This window comes from Varanus komodoensis, unplaced genomic scaffold (assembly GCF_004798865.1).
Source record: "Varanus komodoensis strain SLA01 unplaced genomic scaffold, ASM479886v1 scaffold3, whole genome shotgun sequence".
In the NCBI taxonomy this organism is placed as follows: Eukaryota; Metazoa; Chordata; class Lepidosauria; order Squamata; family Varanidae; genus Varanus; species Varanus komodoensis.
The window spans coordinates 19,456,422-19,469,150 of NW_025335761.1; the positions used below are offsets into that span (position 1 = coordinate 19,456,422).

The window sequence follows — 12,729 nt, forward strand, 5'->3', positions numbered from 1 at the left end:
TATTGAAGTCCGGGCCCAATTCAAGGTGTTGGTGATGACCTATAAAGCCCTAAACGGCTTGGGTCCTGGTTACCTGAAGGAGCGCTTACGTCCATATATGCCCGCCCGCCCCCTGAGATCGGGAGAGGTCCTTCTCCGGGAACCCTCCATGAAGGAAATTATGAGGGCGAGTACTCGGAGGAGGGCTTTCTCTGCGGTGGCGCCCAATCTATGGAATGCGCTCCCCAGAGAGGTCCGCCTGGCGCCATCGTTATTTGTTTTTCGGCGCCAGGCGAAGACCTTTTTATTCAAACGTCATTTTAACTGTTAATAGTATTTATTTATTTTATTGTTTGGCCAGGGTGACTTATTTTATATTGTTAACTTATTTTATATTGTTAATTTATATTATTTTAATTGATTTATGTTGTGAGCCGCCCTGAGGCTTCGGCGAATGGGGCGGCATAGAAATTTTCTAAATAAATAAATTATAAAGTGCTGAACTGAGGACCCAGGAGATCTCAGGAAGCTCACCGGGTGACTTTGGGCCACTCACTCACTCACTCACAGCCCAACTTACTTCACAAGGTGGTTGTTGTGAGTATAAAATGGAGCTTTGTAAGTTGCCTTGGCCTCCTCACCAGAGGAAGAATGGTGGGCTAAGGTTAAGCAATAATCATAACCCTAATATCAGCACCATCATCACACCATTCCTGTCAGGACTACAAGGTGGCTCACTTGGTTATTCATATCCCCCTGATTTTTGTCCTCATAGCAATCCAGAGAGATACATTAGGCTATGAGTTAATGATCCAAGTTTGCCCAGTGAACTTGATGGCTCAGCACGATTTGAACCAGAATCTCCACAGTCCTAGTTTGGTACTCTAAATAGCCACATAACACAAAGAAAAGAAGAGAAAATACCCAATACTTTCTTCCAAATGGTTCACTCAATTTCACATTTACCATCATTAGCAAGTGCTGGACTCTCTCAGAATTAACCCTCTAACCCTGCCGCTTGTTCTCTGCAGGCTTTTATCTCCGGCATTTAGGCTGTACTTAGGTGGGCTGTATTCTCACTCCTGGAAGAGGCAGTGTTGACATACTGGAAGGATCCCTTGAAACCTCCATGGCTGTTTAATATGTGCACAGTGTGAGGGAATTCAGTGCTTCTTCATCATTGGAATGGGGAGTCCATTCAGAAGCACTGCTGTGAATGAGCCCATAGGACTGATGGGGAGAAAATGAAGATTACTGGACTGACCACTCATTAAAAATATCACAGGCCTTTCAGTTTTCCTCTTCAGGTTTATGCATGCAGGAGAATATTTTAAAATGCTATTTTCAAACTGATTATAGCCTCATATGTGATAGCACATGTTTATTCTGTTACTGATAGTCAGGAATTGTTCACAAACAGCTGCTGTCACAGATGGTACAGGCCCTTTTGAGTGTCAAACGGTACTGAGTCTTGAGGGGATTTTCATCCAGTAATCCCTTTTTATTCCTTCATGAAATATAGCTGTAGAGACTGTGCAGTCTGAAATGAAAGGCCTGTGGAGCAGAAGTAAGGGAGCTCGTAAATCTTTTTCCTCCTAAAAAGCATAACCTGAGGTAGGAGAGGGATCACCTGTATGATTTATCCCACCAGGAGGGGAAAAAGAGATGTGGTGGGAGGGGGAGAACCACTTGGGAGGAAATGATTAAAAGGACCTGAACCCTTGTACAAGCTTTTCACTTCAGGTTGTAGCCTGCACATCACTATTTTTTGCATACGGTGGGAGAAAAATGTTTAGGGAACTCCAAATTGCATCATAATGGAGTTTGTCCGTGAATGCTATACAGGAAGCAAAACTATCACATGACTTGGTCACTTCTCTGTTTCGATTCATGTCTCCATTCACATCTCTGAAATGGAGAAGAGGGAAGACAAATAGGAAATGGACAGTTTCGTATTGAAATTGTCATTCCTTAAGTAAGACAAAGCCCTCCCCAACCTCTGCAAAAATTGCATTAACAAGTATTGTCTGGTGTTTAGGGCTGATTACACACAGGGTCTTTGATGATGAAATTGTCATACGTTGCATTTGTTTCATGCTGTCCCAGTTCTGGTGAGAATGCTTTATGAATCTCCCTCTACACCACACATGCACACATACCTCTTGGGATCATCATTTTAGCACAAAATGGAAATTATTTGAGACGCCTGCTGTGACAAGCTGCCAGTTTCGCAGGATAGTTTCACTTGTGCCAAAACTACCCAGAATCATCCATGTATGATGACTTTCTTAGACGCAAACTGTCTGTCATTCAGCTCCTAAAAGAGCACATCTTGTGGCAGGAAATAGCTGAGCACTGTCTGATAAGTATTTGTCAGTGCAAAGCCATTCTTGTGAGTACTCTGTCATCTTTGTTCCACATTTTCTTTAAAGCCTTTATGTTGAAATATTGCTCGAAATAGTATGCTCAAGTCATTTTTCTGTCATCCTTCTCAGTTTTGGCAGATACCAGGAGTAGGCACCATCGAGTGTTCTTGCTTATCTATGTTGCTCTTGTGCTTTTATCACTTCACAGGAACAGTTGGAGAACTATGACTTCACCAAGTTCCATTCTCTGAAACCAAAGATGATTGAAGCTGTAGATAACATGCTGGCCCATAAAGTTGCCTTCCTGATGACACTTGTTACCCAGGAGGAACGCAGCATGCCTCCACAGAAGGTTCAGGGTGGGGCGTTTGAAGGCACCACAGCCGGACCTTTCGACCATGGCTATGGAGAAGGTGTCAAGGAAGGAGCTGATGAAGAGGAATGGGTCGTTTCCAAAGACAAACCTGTATATGATGAAATCTTTTACACACTCTCGCCTGTCAATGGTAGAATCTCTGGGGCCAATGCTAAGAAGGAAATGTTGAACTCCAAACTGCCAAACAGTGTCCTGGGCAAAATCTGGAAGCTTGCTGACTGTGATCATGATGGCATGTTGGATGAAGAAGAATTTGCATTAGCAAAACATCTCATCAAAATAAAATTGGAGGGATACGAACTCCCCAGTAGTTTGCCCATCCATCTGGTACCTCCTTCACACCGAAAATCTTTCCGTGGAACAGAATGATGAATGCAATAAAAATTGTTCCGGGTAGGATCTTGTTACGTATTCTGTTCTAAGGTTGTTTTTTATAGACACTGTGGTTAATGCCAAGCATTTTCAGGGCCAATTTGAACATCAAACTGTTCCTATTAAAATATGTTTGGATAGGAAAAAAGTGAAAAATATGATAGCAGCCAGAATCCATTTCAATGGATGTGCATCCCCTGGGGAGTGGTGATTAGCCACAGCTTCCCAGTGAGTGCTTATCTATTCATGGGTAAGCCCACAACATGTATACACAGTAAAATTGCTACTTGTATAAGCTGTGGCATGTATTATATCAGTTGTTAGGATCTCCTACTGGAAACCCTTTTTGATGTTCACAGAGGCCCTGAACGGCCCATGCAAGTTACATAAACCAACCATGTAGTGTGGGGATGGACTTTTCTGAATAGATCTGCCAGACCCTGACAAAAAGAGTATTTGTTACAAGTGCCTTTTCAGTAACTTTTCCTACCACTGTGTTTACAATCAAAAGGGTCAAAAGACATAAAATAAGTTCAACTGCCCCAAAAATGAAAACTTGGATAATACAGTGCAAAAGTCTCTTAGTTCTTCAAATAGAAGTCTCACATTTTAAAAATACCTTCTAAAAGAAGGCACTGATTTTTTTCACTAATGATACTTGAAATACCTTCGTGATTTACCAGAATCTATCTGTACACTTGAAATTCTGTTTAAGACTTGTAAGGATAGATTTTAAAGCAGCTTCGTTTAATCAAAAATGTAAAGTGTGCCTTGGACTAAAATAACTTTAGTTTTAAAGAAACTAACTTGATATTCATTCAGAAAAGGAAAAAAGGAGCTTTCACATGCACAGGAAATTCAATATAAAAGTCAGTGAATTATTATTGTAATAAAATTATATGTTTGACATTTTTAAATCTTACTGGTTTTCCATGCTTCCTTTAGAGGCCTTCATTGGTGCCTTTCTATAGCTTGGATCTATACAAAAGGACCCGGACATCTTCTTGATAGTACCATCTATTGATACCATCCATGGTCAAGAAGGTTCTGCGTGGCATTGAGTAGCTCATGACAGAGTTACCTATATTTGTCTGTTTCCTTTGTAAAGCTGTCTAAGATGGTGGCCATCACTAGATCTTGTGGGAGTGAATTCCTTTGGCTAGTCATATGTTACAGTGCTGTGAAGCCCTTAACATTTGATTTTTTAAAAATGTGTTTTACATGTGTGGCAAACAAGGTTTCTCTTGTTTGCAAAAATAATTGTTTTCAGACTTAAACTGAAAATGCTACTTTGATTAAAAACTGTTTCTAGGCCTTCACACTCAGCTAATACCACATAGCCTTCACTTCATAGTTGTATAGTTCTTTGTTTATGGGTTGACTATTGCACCTTCACACTGGGAATGTTTGCTCCATGTGTCCAGTACTGTGAATTTGTAACCCAGCTGAAAGTCTGTGAGAGCTTCACTGAGTCAGTTACACTTGCTCCATTGTCAGGGTGCTGTTCTTTTGGCTGCTTGCTTCTTTCTTCACTTGTAGGTTCAGATCTTTTCACCAACCAGTTTTTCCCAGGAACCTCTCTCCTCATATGAAGCTGCCTTAAACAGAGTCAGAGTATTCCTCTATCTCAGTAGCTTCTACTCTGGCTAGCAGAGGCACTCCTGGGTCTGATGCAGCCTTTCCCAATGCGGCGCCTTTCAAATATTTTGGTGCTCCGTTTCCATCCACTCCAGCCAGCATGGCCGTTATTCAGGAACACTGAGAATTGCAGACAAAAACATCTAGGCAACACCAAATTAGAGAAGGTACATCTTTCCAATCCCAGTAAATTCACACCTTTTATGTGGAGGTGCTTGGGTTGTGCTGTACCCAAATTGTGCCACATTTCCAGTTTGTGCTCCACTCTCAGGTCTTTATTTTAGCAGTTTAACCAGCCCATGTGTGTAGCTGAGAAATCGGGACATATGTGATCATCTTAATGCATCTCTTCTTGAACTAATTCACTGAAAAATCAGTCTGATGAATTTACAGTCTTAACCTGACTTCTGTTAACTAAATTTGTTCATGTTCTTTACCCCACAGATCACTCTGGATAAATAGTATAGGGTAACTTAATTTATATGATTTTTTCTTTCCAAGGTTCAATATTTTCAAAGAAATTGACATTTTTTTGTTTAGGATTGTAACTTTGGGGAGTCTCTGAGCCATTCCTTCTCTCCCTCACCAAGATCACTCTCTGTGGGTCAGACAAAAAAAGCAGTGGACCCACTGTGAACCCAGTGAGAGCCAGTGTGGTGAAGTGGTTAATAGTGTTGTTTCCAAAATAAAATAAATTTCCTGTCATTTCTTATTGTTCAGCGATTTCTGAAGTTTCATTTGCTTTGGCTTCTTTCTCCACTTATTAGAAACATCATAATGTGCCACGTATACCATGTTTAAATTTGTTAGGGTGTAATCCTGCACATGTTTAGATACACCAAGGAGGAAATCAGTTTTATTTTCTTCAGTGGACTCCAGTATTGCAGCAGCTGAGGGCTGAAAGTAGTGGACAACTTCCACCACCAAAATTCAGTGGTGTAGGAATGACAGCACACTTTATCTTTAAAGCAAAAGGTATCCAAGGGAAAATCACATTTCAACTGCTGGCTGAATTTCAGTGGCCATGTTTGGTTTAAAATAAAAAAGATTCTTAGGGAGGTTTGAGCAAGCATATGGTGGATAAGATGCGCAGGAGATTTGTTTCCTCTTTCCCCCATGCTTCTGGCATTTTGTGTGAATTACCATGTCACACATCACTCAGTATTTATATCAGGCGTGCACCTTTACTGAGGGAAACACAGCAATTCCTGTACAGCAATGTAAAGCAGTCCAAACTTGGTTTTCAGGACTTGGTAAATAGGGTTGCACATCATGGTCATTATGGAGCCCTTCAACAGTGTTCTGAATTTTGCTGTGACACTCTTAAAGATGCCATAGTACAGTAGAAAATGCTGTTGTTTTCACAAAAGGTATTTGTGTCCAAATGTCATGAAATCCTAGGCAGGTGTGGCCTCCAGAACCACAGTGAGGGTTTCCCAACCCTCAGAAATGTGTGGGGGCACAGTGCAGCCTTTGTGTACAAGCAGAGCCTGCATCTTTCTGAGGGCGTCTCCAAAATGCTGAAGTTAAAGATTCAGTCTTAGGAACGTTAAGTCAGAAAAGTGGCCTACCAACTTCCTGTATGTCCCAGTCAGCGATGAGGTTGTATGCCTATCTAAACATGCATAGAATTGTGCCCTAAATCTATTCTGCAAATCTGGCTTTGCGGAAGGCATGTGTCATGGTAGTTCTACAACATCAGTCTCAGTGCTGAATTAGAAATGTCCAGCTTCCAGCCTAGCACCATGTAGGAAGTATGTGGCAAAGCTGCTAAATCTAGTTCGTGAAAAAGGAATTCTCTTTCCCTCTTCTTATGCCCAAACTTTCTCACTTTATCTCACTGAAGATAAATTGTCATTTTCTATACCATCCAACGTTTGTAAGTGTGTTTTTTTAGTGTGTTCTTTTTGTTGTCTAATATAGTTCAAAATGTCTTCAGGAATGCGATATTCCCTATTTATTCATAATGTTTTAGGCTTGGATTCAATTCCATTACTGTTACTTCTTTAGGGCATTTAAAAAAAAACCTTACACCATGAGTGAGCGTAACTTGCATCACTGTTACATATTTCAGATGTGATTGTGAGATAATATTTCATATATTTGTTAAAGCCTGAATAACTATTGGGTTATATATAAGTTCCCCTATCTACCCCAGGGTTTAAATTCGTTAATGTTGCACTTTGATTATCTGCACAAAACATTACAGATTCTGTAATATATTTTTGTATTTGCTTTTTAATCATGTATGTAATGGTGTTAGGAAAAGAATGCTGTTCAATAAAGTTAGAATGCATATTCATAGTTGGTTTATTTTATTTATATATTCCTTTGGAGTGCTGCCTCCTGGTGTTCAAAAGGAAATACTGCGGAAGTGAGGCGTTCTATAATATAGGGCCTGTATACAAACTCCAAAAGAGCTGATACAGGTTTATTATTAAACTTGGCAAACAGACATTACTACCTTTCAGATTTATGCTTTTAAAACATTGGATTAAGCTTGACCCATACTTAAATTTTGCTTCAGCTCTGAGATACTTGGGATAGGTTGAGGAGAAGATAGGAACTCCCCTGTCAGAAAAAGAATCCTGAGCAAGGGAAGGAATGAAGATGATTGATGCTATTGCTTGGCAGGAGATAGGCGAATGTGGTCTGGATACATCATTGCCCATAATATACCACTAGCACCTCCCTTCACAGTTATTGCAGATTTTAGGGCACTTCTGGTATCTGCAGTCTCGCTTGCCTCAAGACAACACTGAAGTGAATGTTTTGGGGTTTTTTAAAGACCAAGCTTCCCCATCCTTTATTTTTTTAATATGGAAGAACATTCAAAACCACAACATCTTAGATGGTACTGTCCACATTCCCACCTGAACATATACAGATCTGTCACTTTCCAGTTGCACAAGATATGGAAGACATACTGATGTGCAAACTCTCAGCCTTGTTTGTTCTGTGTGAACTGAGAACATGCCTGTATGCCACAAGGGGGCGGTTGTATGTTGCAGGGGAAGATAAGTGGTGGTAGGCAAGCTGTTCTTCCATGGTGGTTTATTCACCCTTAATCTTTCAGTTTTGAGCCTCCGCTAAGTGTCCAAGAAATCCCCAGGGTTTCCCAGATTCCAAACCAAGCCTACAAAGAAGTTTCACTATTTTACACTATCTTTACTCGGGCCTTGTGTCTACTTACAAGATCAAATGAAATTATGTCTTGAATGGTAGCATCTGCAGAGGCTGTCACTTTCTGTCCATTTTTGAAAAAACTACCAAGACAATAAAGGCAATAATGTCTATTATAGCAGAAGATAAGAGCCACCAAAACATTTGTTTCACATACTAAGCCATATAGGAAATGACTACATCCCAAGTATCATAGAAACTGTAGCAAGTTGTTTTACAATGTAAATCAAGTTTTACTCAGTGAAGGGCAATATAAGAGCCAAGGATTTTGCTGACAGTAGTGAATCACGATTGCTATTTTTTTATTATGGAACTATGAAGAGATCCCTTATTGCAGGTCAGGGTACAAAGGGCACTCCAATGACATCACTTCCATAAATGGGAAGTTGGATTTTCTTCCAGTATGCAAGTATCTTGCACAAGGTTTACAATCAGGAGTTACTGAGTTTTTTTAAAGGTAACTTTAAGGTATGAGTACTGCTGTGTTCAGCTCTTAGGGAAATTGGGTGTCTTTACAACCCTAACCCAAAACAACCCCCCTTCTTTAAAGACAACTGGAATTTTGACAGCTAGCTGTCAAACCTTCATGCTTTCATGAAAGAGAGCAGCTCACAATTTTCCACCATCCAGAGCACATAGAGTGTCGGGAAAGGGTGGAAAAGTAAGAGAAACCTAAAAGGAGGAGAAAAGGAGGAGAAGGATATCTTGCAGATCTTGATACCAAAAGGATGATGTACTCAAAACTCCCTTTTTTGTGAGTAAAGATCTCTCACAGCTTTGGTTTTTCTTGACAGCCTGCTGACAGGTAGGAACAGAAACCAAAGTAAAAATTAAACGTTCTTGCTAGCATTTCTGAGCCAATTTCCAGGAGTGATGCTTCATACACTTTGACAGCAGATAGCCCTGAAGATACTACCCAGGGAAAACAATCCATTTTGGATCTGTAGAAGTGGACAAATGCACCCTTGCACAGGTGAGTTTAAAAAAAGAACCATGCACTTTGGGGACACTTAAATGGGGCTCAGCAAAACAGTGGCAGCCCCTCCAATGCTCACTTGACCATTTACACTCACTGCCAAAAAACAGGAAAAGGGGAGGGGATGTTGGGAAAAGTGCAAAGAGTCTCACAATCAAGACAGGTCAGCACTGGCCTCGGATATCTCGGCAAGAGCTCAAGGGATTTTTGAAACTCTTGCCAAGCCCTTCACTTCCAGCTTCCCATAACGGGGTCTGAATGCCATTGTGGGTCCAAAAATCTCAATGACAAGTTAGAGGCAGCTTGATACCCCTGAACAAGCCACCCTGTGGGAATCAATCCAAGTTCACATGGTTTGACAAGCCACCATGGCTTGTGACCCATGATGTGTTTTTACGCCCAATCCTGGAGTGGTCTCAGCTTAGGCAAATTGCTCTAATAAGCTTCTTTTTAAAGCCCCCTTTTTATTTTAATTTGAAGAAAAATAATTAAACAGGTTAATCCTTCAGCAAAGTACAGAATCTTTGCTATGTTGGGTCCCATTCACAGATCTAGACAGAGAAAATATGTTAGATTATCAAACCCAGCATTGCATCTCCAAGTGTGAAATCTTTTAAAAGCCAGTCAGTGAGCACAAAACATGTACAAAGTGACCCTCATGCTCACCCTCAGGTTCCCTTTTGTAAATGATGGACAAATATGAGCTAAAGAGGGCAAGATAGCCTGTTCATCAAAGCACGGCAATGAGAAGTCCCCCCTGCTGCTGGCACCACCTTTGCTAAAGATGATGTGTGTGTGTGCTTCCTTTTTGTTGCCTGTAGCTTTGACTTCATTTCAATATAAAATTCATTCATAAAACCACTGAACAAAAATTACTAGCTGAACGCACGCCAGCACTTAATATGAGAAATCATGTTGACGGGCAAAAGAATCAAATGGCAGAATTATTAGGCTCTTACAGGACACTTCTGCCAGTCCATGATTTATGACTTGCCTGTCTCAGCCCCCTCTACCTGCACGTACCACCAAGGTGAGCACTGAAGTGAAGGCTGCAACAGAGGAAGGATTGTGCCAGGACTGGCAAGCCCAGCCCAAGCTCCCTGGCTAGGTCTGCTTTCCATGTGTCTTAGCTCTAACAACCTAAGGAGCCAAGTTAATTGGAATGCTATTGGGCAGTTCATTTCTAGCCATGGCATAATGCTATGAATTCAATTATTAAACAATGCCTTTCTCATTTCCATAATACTTATTTTTATATTAGATTCATCCAATTTCAATGACTGCAAATTACTAACTCACAGGATAAGTCTCATGGTAGCTAGACATTGGCCCTGTGTGGGAGTTACATATTTTCTTTATCATGGCATCTGCCAGCTCAGGAACTCAAATTTCCATTCTGATACATTTTCTAAGCCTTCGAATGGCTGCAAATATGTCATTTAGCATTACCAAGAACCTTTACCCCCGGTATGTAAATTACCTGTTCTCTTCCTGGTGAGACACATCATTTTCACATAGATTACAAATAACTGCTTTCATAGCATCCAAAGGTCACACTGAATGTATGGATAAAGCAATAGCTTTGGATCAGAAATATTTTCTCTATTTCATCAAACAGGTGCCTTTTGAATTTACCACTCACATCTTTGCAAGGCTGGGTAAGTTCAGACTTCACACAGGTTTCCTTTGCTTTCTGTATACAGGTTAGGGCAGGGCTGTGGGTTTTCTTAGTGCTGCTGAAGGTAAAAAACACATTTCAATGCTAAATGGTATCCCTGTTGTGATAACTGAGAAAAGGGAGTTTCTGGAAAGGAGTGGAATCCTATTGCGTAGGGCTGTACAGGCAAGGAAATGGGTCTGCTTCAGTAATGGAGAACATGATTTTTCTTCATGTTTTTCTTTCAAGTTCTTCACAGTTTCGTTGACTAAACAGGGACAACCATTTTGCTAAACAAATGAAAGGTTTAGAAGCTAACAGCCCCAAGGGAAAGGATTTTTTTCTGTCTAAACTTGCAGAGAATTGATCCTTAAGAGATTGGATATCTTCAGAAATGCCAGTGCAGGACCTCATAAAATGGGCAGGTGCCTGGGAGAACCCCATCCCCTAGTTTTTCTTGAGGGATGAAGTAAAGTGGACTTGTTTGAAAGTTTTCTGGATGAGTTAATTTTTAAGTTCAGGGCTTGGATCACATGATCCTTGCACTGGTGCTGAGATCCCATGTCATGTCTGAACAGAAAAGTGCACCCTAGATGCCCGTGTTGTTGGGAACTGCCCGCTTTCAGCATGCGGTTCCTCTGTTGAAGGGGATGCGCCGGCTGCCCAATTTATTACTGGGTCAGGTTGAATGTTCCACCACTAATGTACAAAGGCCTGAACAACTTGGGGCTAAGATACCTGAAAGGGCACCTTCCCTCTTACCAACTTGACCAGTCTCTAGGATCATTGGAAGACATTCTCCTGGTAGTACATTTGGCCTGACTAGAGTCTACTGAAAGAATGCCCTCCAATGATCCTAGTGATCCCAGGAAACTTTCTTGCTGACAAGCCTTTTTAAAAACAGTTATCTTCTTTTTAATGTAACCCTTTAACAAAACTTTTTGTTGTCATTCTTGTTTGTCATTCAATGTTTGTTGTTGTCATTCAGTGAAAGAATAAGGATTTTTCCTCTTACTATAACTTGTTTTATGTTGAAATGTTGAAAACTAGCTATTTATGTATGGCTCTTTCATGGCTATTCTGCTTTAGTTAATTATTGTATTAACATTTAATCTAGTTATGTACAGTGATCTTGTCATGTTTTGTGTTTTTAATTTATTTATTTTCATGCTGTTTTTCTCAGTTTTTGCTTCAGTTCACTGTCATTGGCTACCTTGAGTTCCATTCTTTGGTAAAAAGTTGGATATAAAAAAATAAAATCTACTTTTTAAAATATCTTAAATTTAATATTATCATTCCTCTTCCTATTAGCAAGAAAAGCATTCCAAAATATGGGAATAAACTTGTTCTGTTTGGAAAGAAGGAAAAACCAAGAGCATGGGCTTTTAAGTGTAAAGTGATGGGCTGCCCTTGATTTCAAGAACATACACAAGATTGGCAGAAAGTTGGGATGGATATTTCATGATGAACTTTAAAGGATTCGTGCTGGAATATTCCTGGTTTTTTGTTTTTGTTTAAAGGTAACCATGGAGGAAGGATACATACAAGGCCAATTCAGGAAGCTGCAAGGACAGCGTATGACCATGCAGCAGAAAACATTCACCAACTGGATCAACAATGTTTTCAACAAACACAGTGTATGTCTTTTCCTCATCAGGATTAATCAGGACTTCTGCTGCCCAAAGCAAGCAGCATCATGCAATTTAGGAAGCCCATCCTTGGCACCTGTGACATATAAAGAGGGTTGAGACGAGGTTGCATTCCCATGGATTGTGTCCTTAATGCCTGCAAGCACCCTGATTTATGGTCATCTGTGCAGAGCAAGAAAAGCATCAGAGGAGATCTTCCCCTCCCTGTTCTTGTGCCCTACATTTTTTGCTAGGTGAAATTTTTTGGCCATCTGGCTGGGGCAGTTTAGAGGGGGAAGGAAGGAGGCTAGAGAGGCTGAATAACAGTATCCTAGCCTCTTCAGTCTTGTCCCCTCTCTGAGGGTGACAGGCCCAGTTCTTTCCATACCAGCTGCAATGGGGAGGCAGAGCAGTTCTCCAGTTCCCAGCTTTGAGGCCTAAGCATTGCCTCTGAGCTCGGACGATTGTTTCCAACCCAGGCCTAACAAAGCCAGGATGAGTGAAATTGAACTATCCTATAGACATTGTCTTGGGGGCCTTAGAACTCCTTCCTT

General features: G+C 40.7%; 2 protein-coding genes across 3 annotated transcripts in view; both read left to right on the forward strand.

Annotated features, from left to right (window-relative positions):
• The window catches only part of EHD4 (EH domain containing 4), a 27,297-nt gene extending 20,262 nt beyond the window's left edge, over nt 1-7,035 (forward strand). The window contains exons 6-7 of one of the 2 annotated variants that reach the window (XM_044435902.1): nt 2,554-3,114; nt 4,039-7,035. In XM_044435902.1, the coding sequence (XP_044291837.1) occupies nt 2,554-3,090 (537 nt within the window). In that variant the 3' untranslated portion in view covers nt 3,091-3,114; nt 4,039-7,035. Of the gene's footprint in view, nt 1-2,553 lie in introns of both variants that reach the window. The other variant, XM_044435901.1, reaches the window with a different exon arrangement.
• A 5,038-nt stretch (nt 7,036-12,073) lies between these two features.
• The window catches only part of SPTBN5 (spectrin beta, non-erythrocytic 5), a 115,023-nt gene continuing 114,367 nt past the window's right edge, over nt 12,074-12,729 (forward strand). Inside the window, exon 1 of the mRNA XM_044435728.1 lies at nt 12,074-12,184. Within this exon, the coding sequence (XP_044291663.1) occupies nt 12,074-12,184 (111 nt within the window). The remainder of the gene's footprint in view (nt 12,185-12,729) is intronic.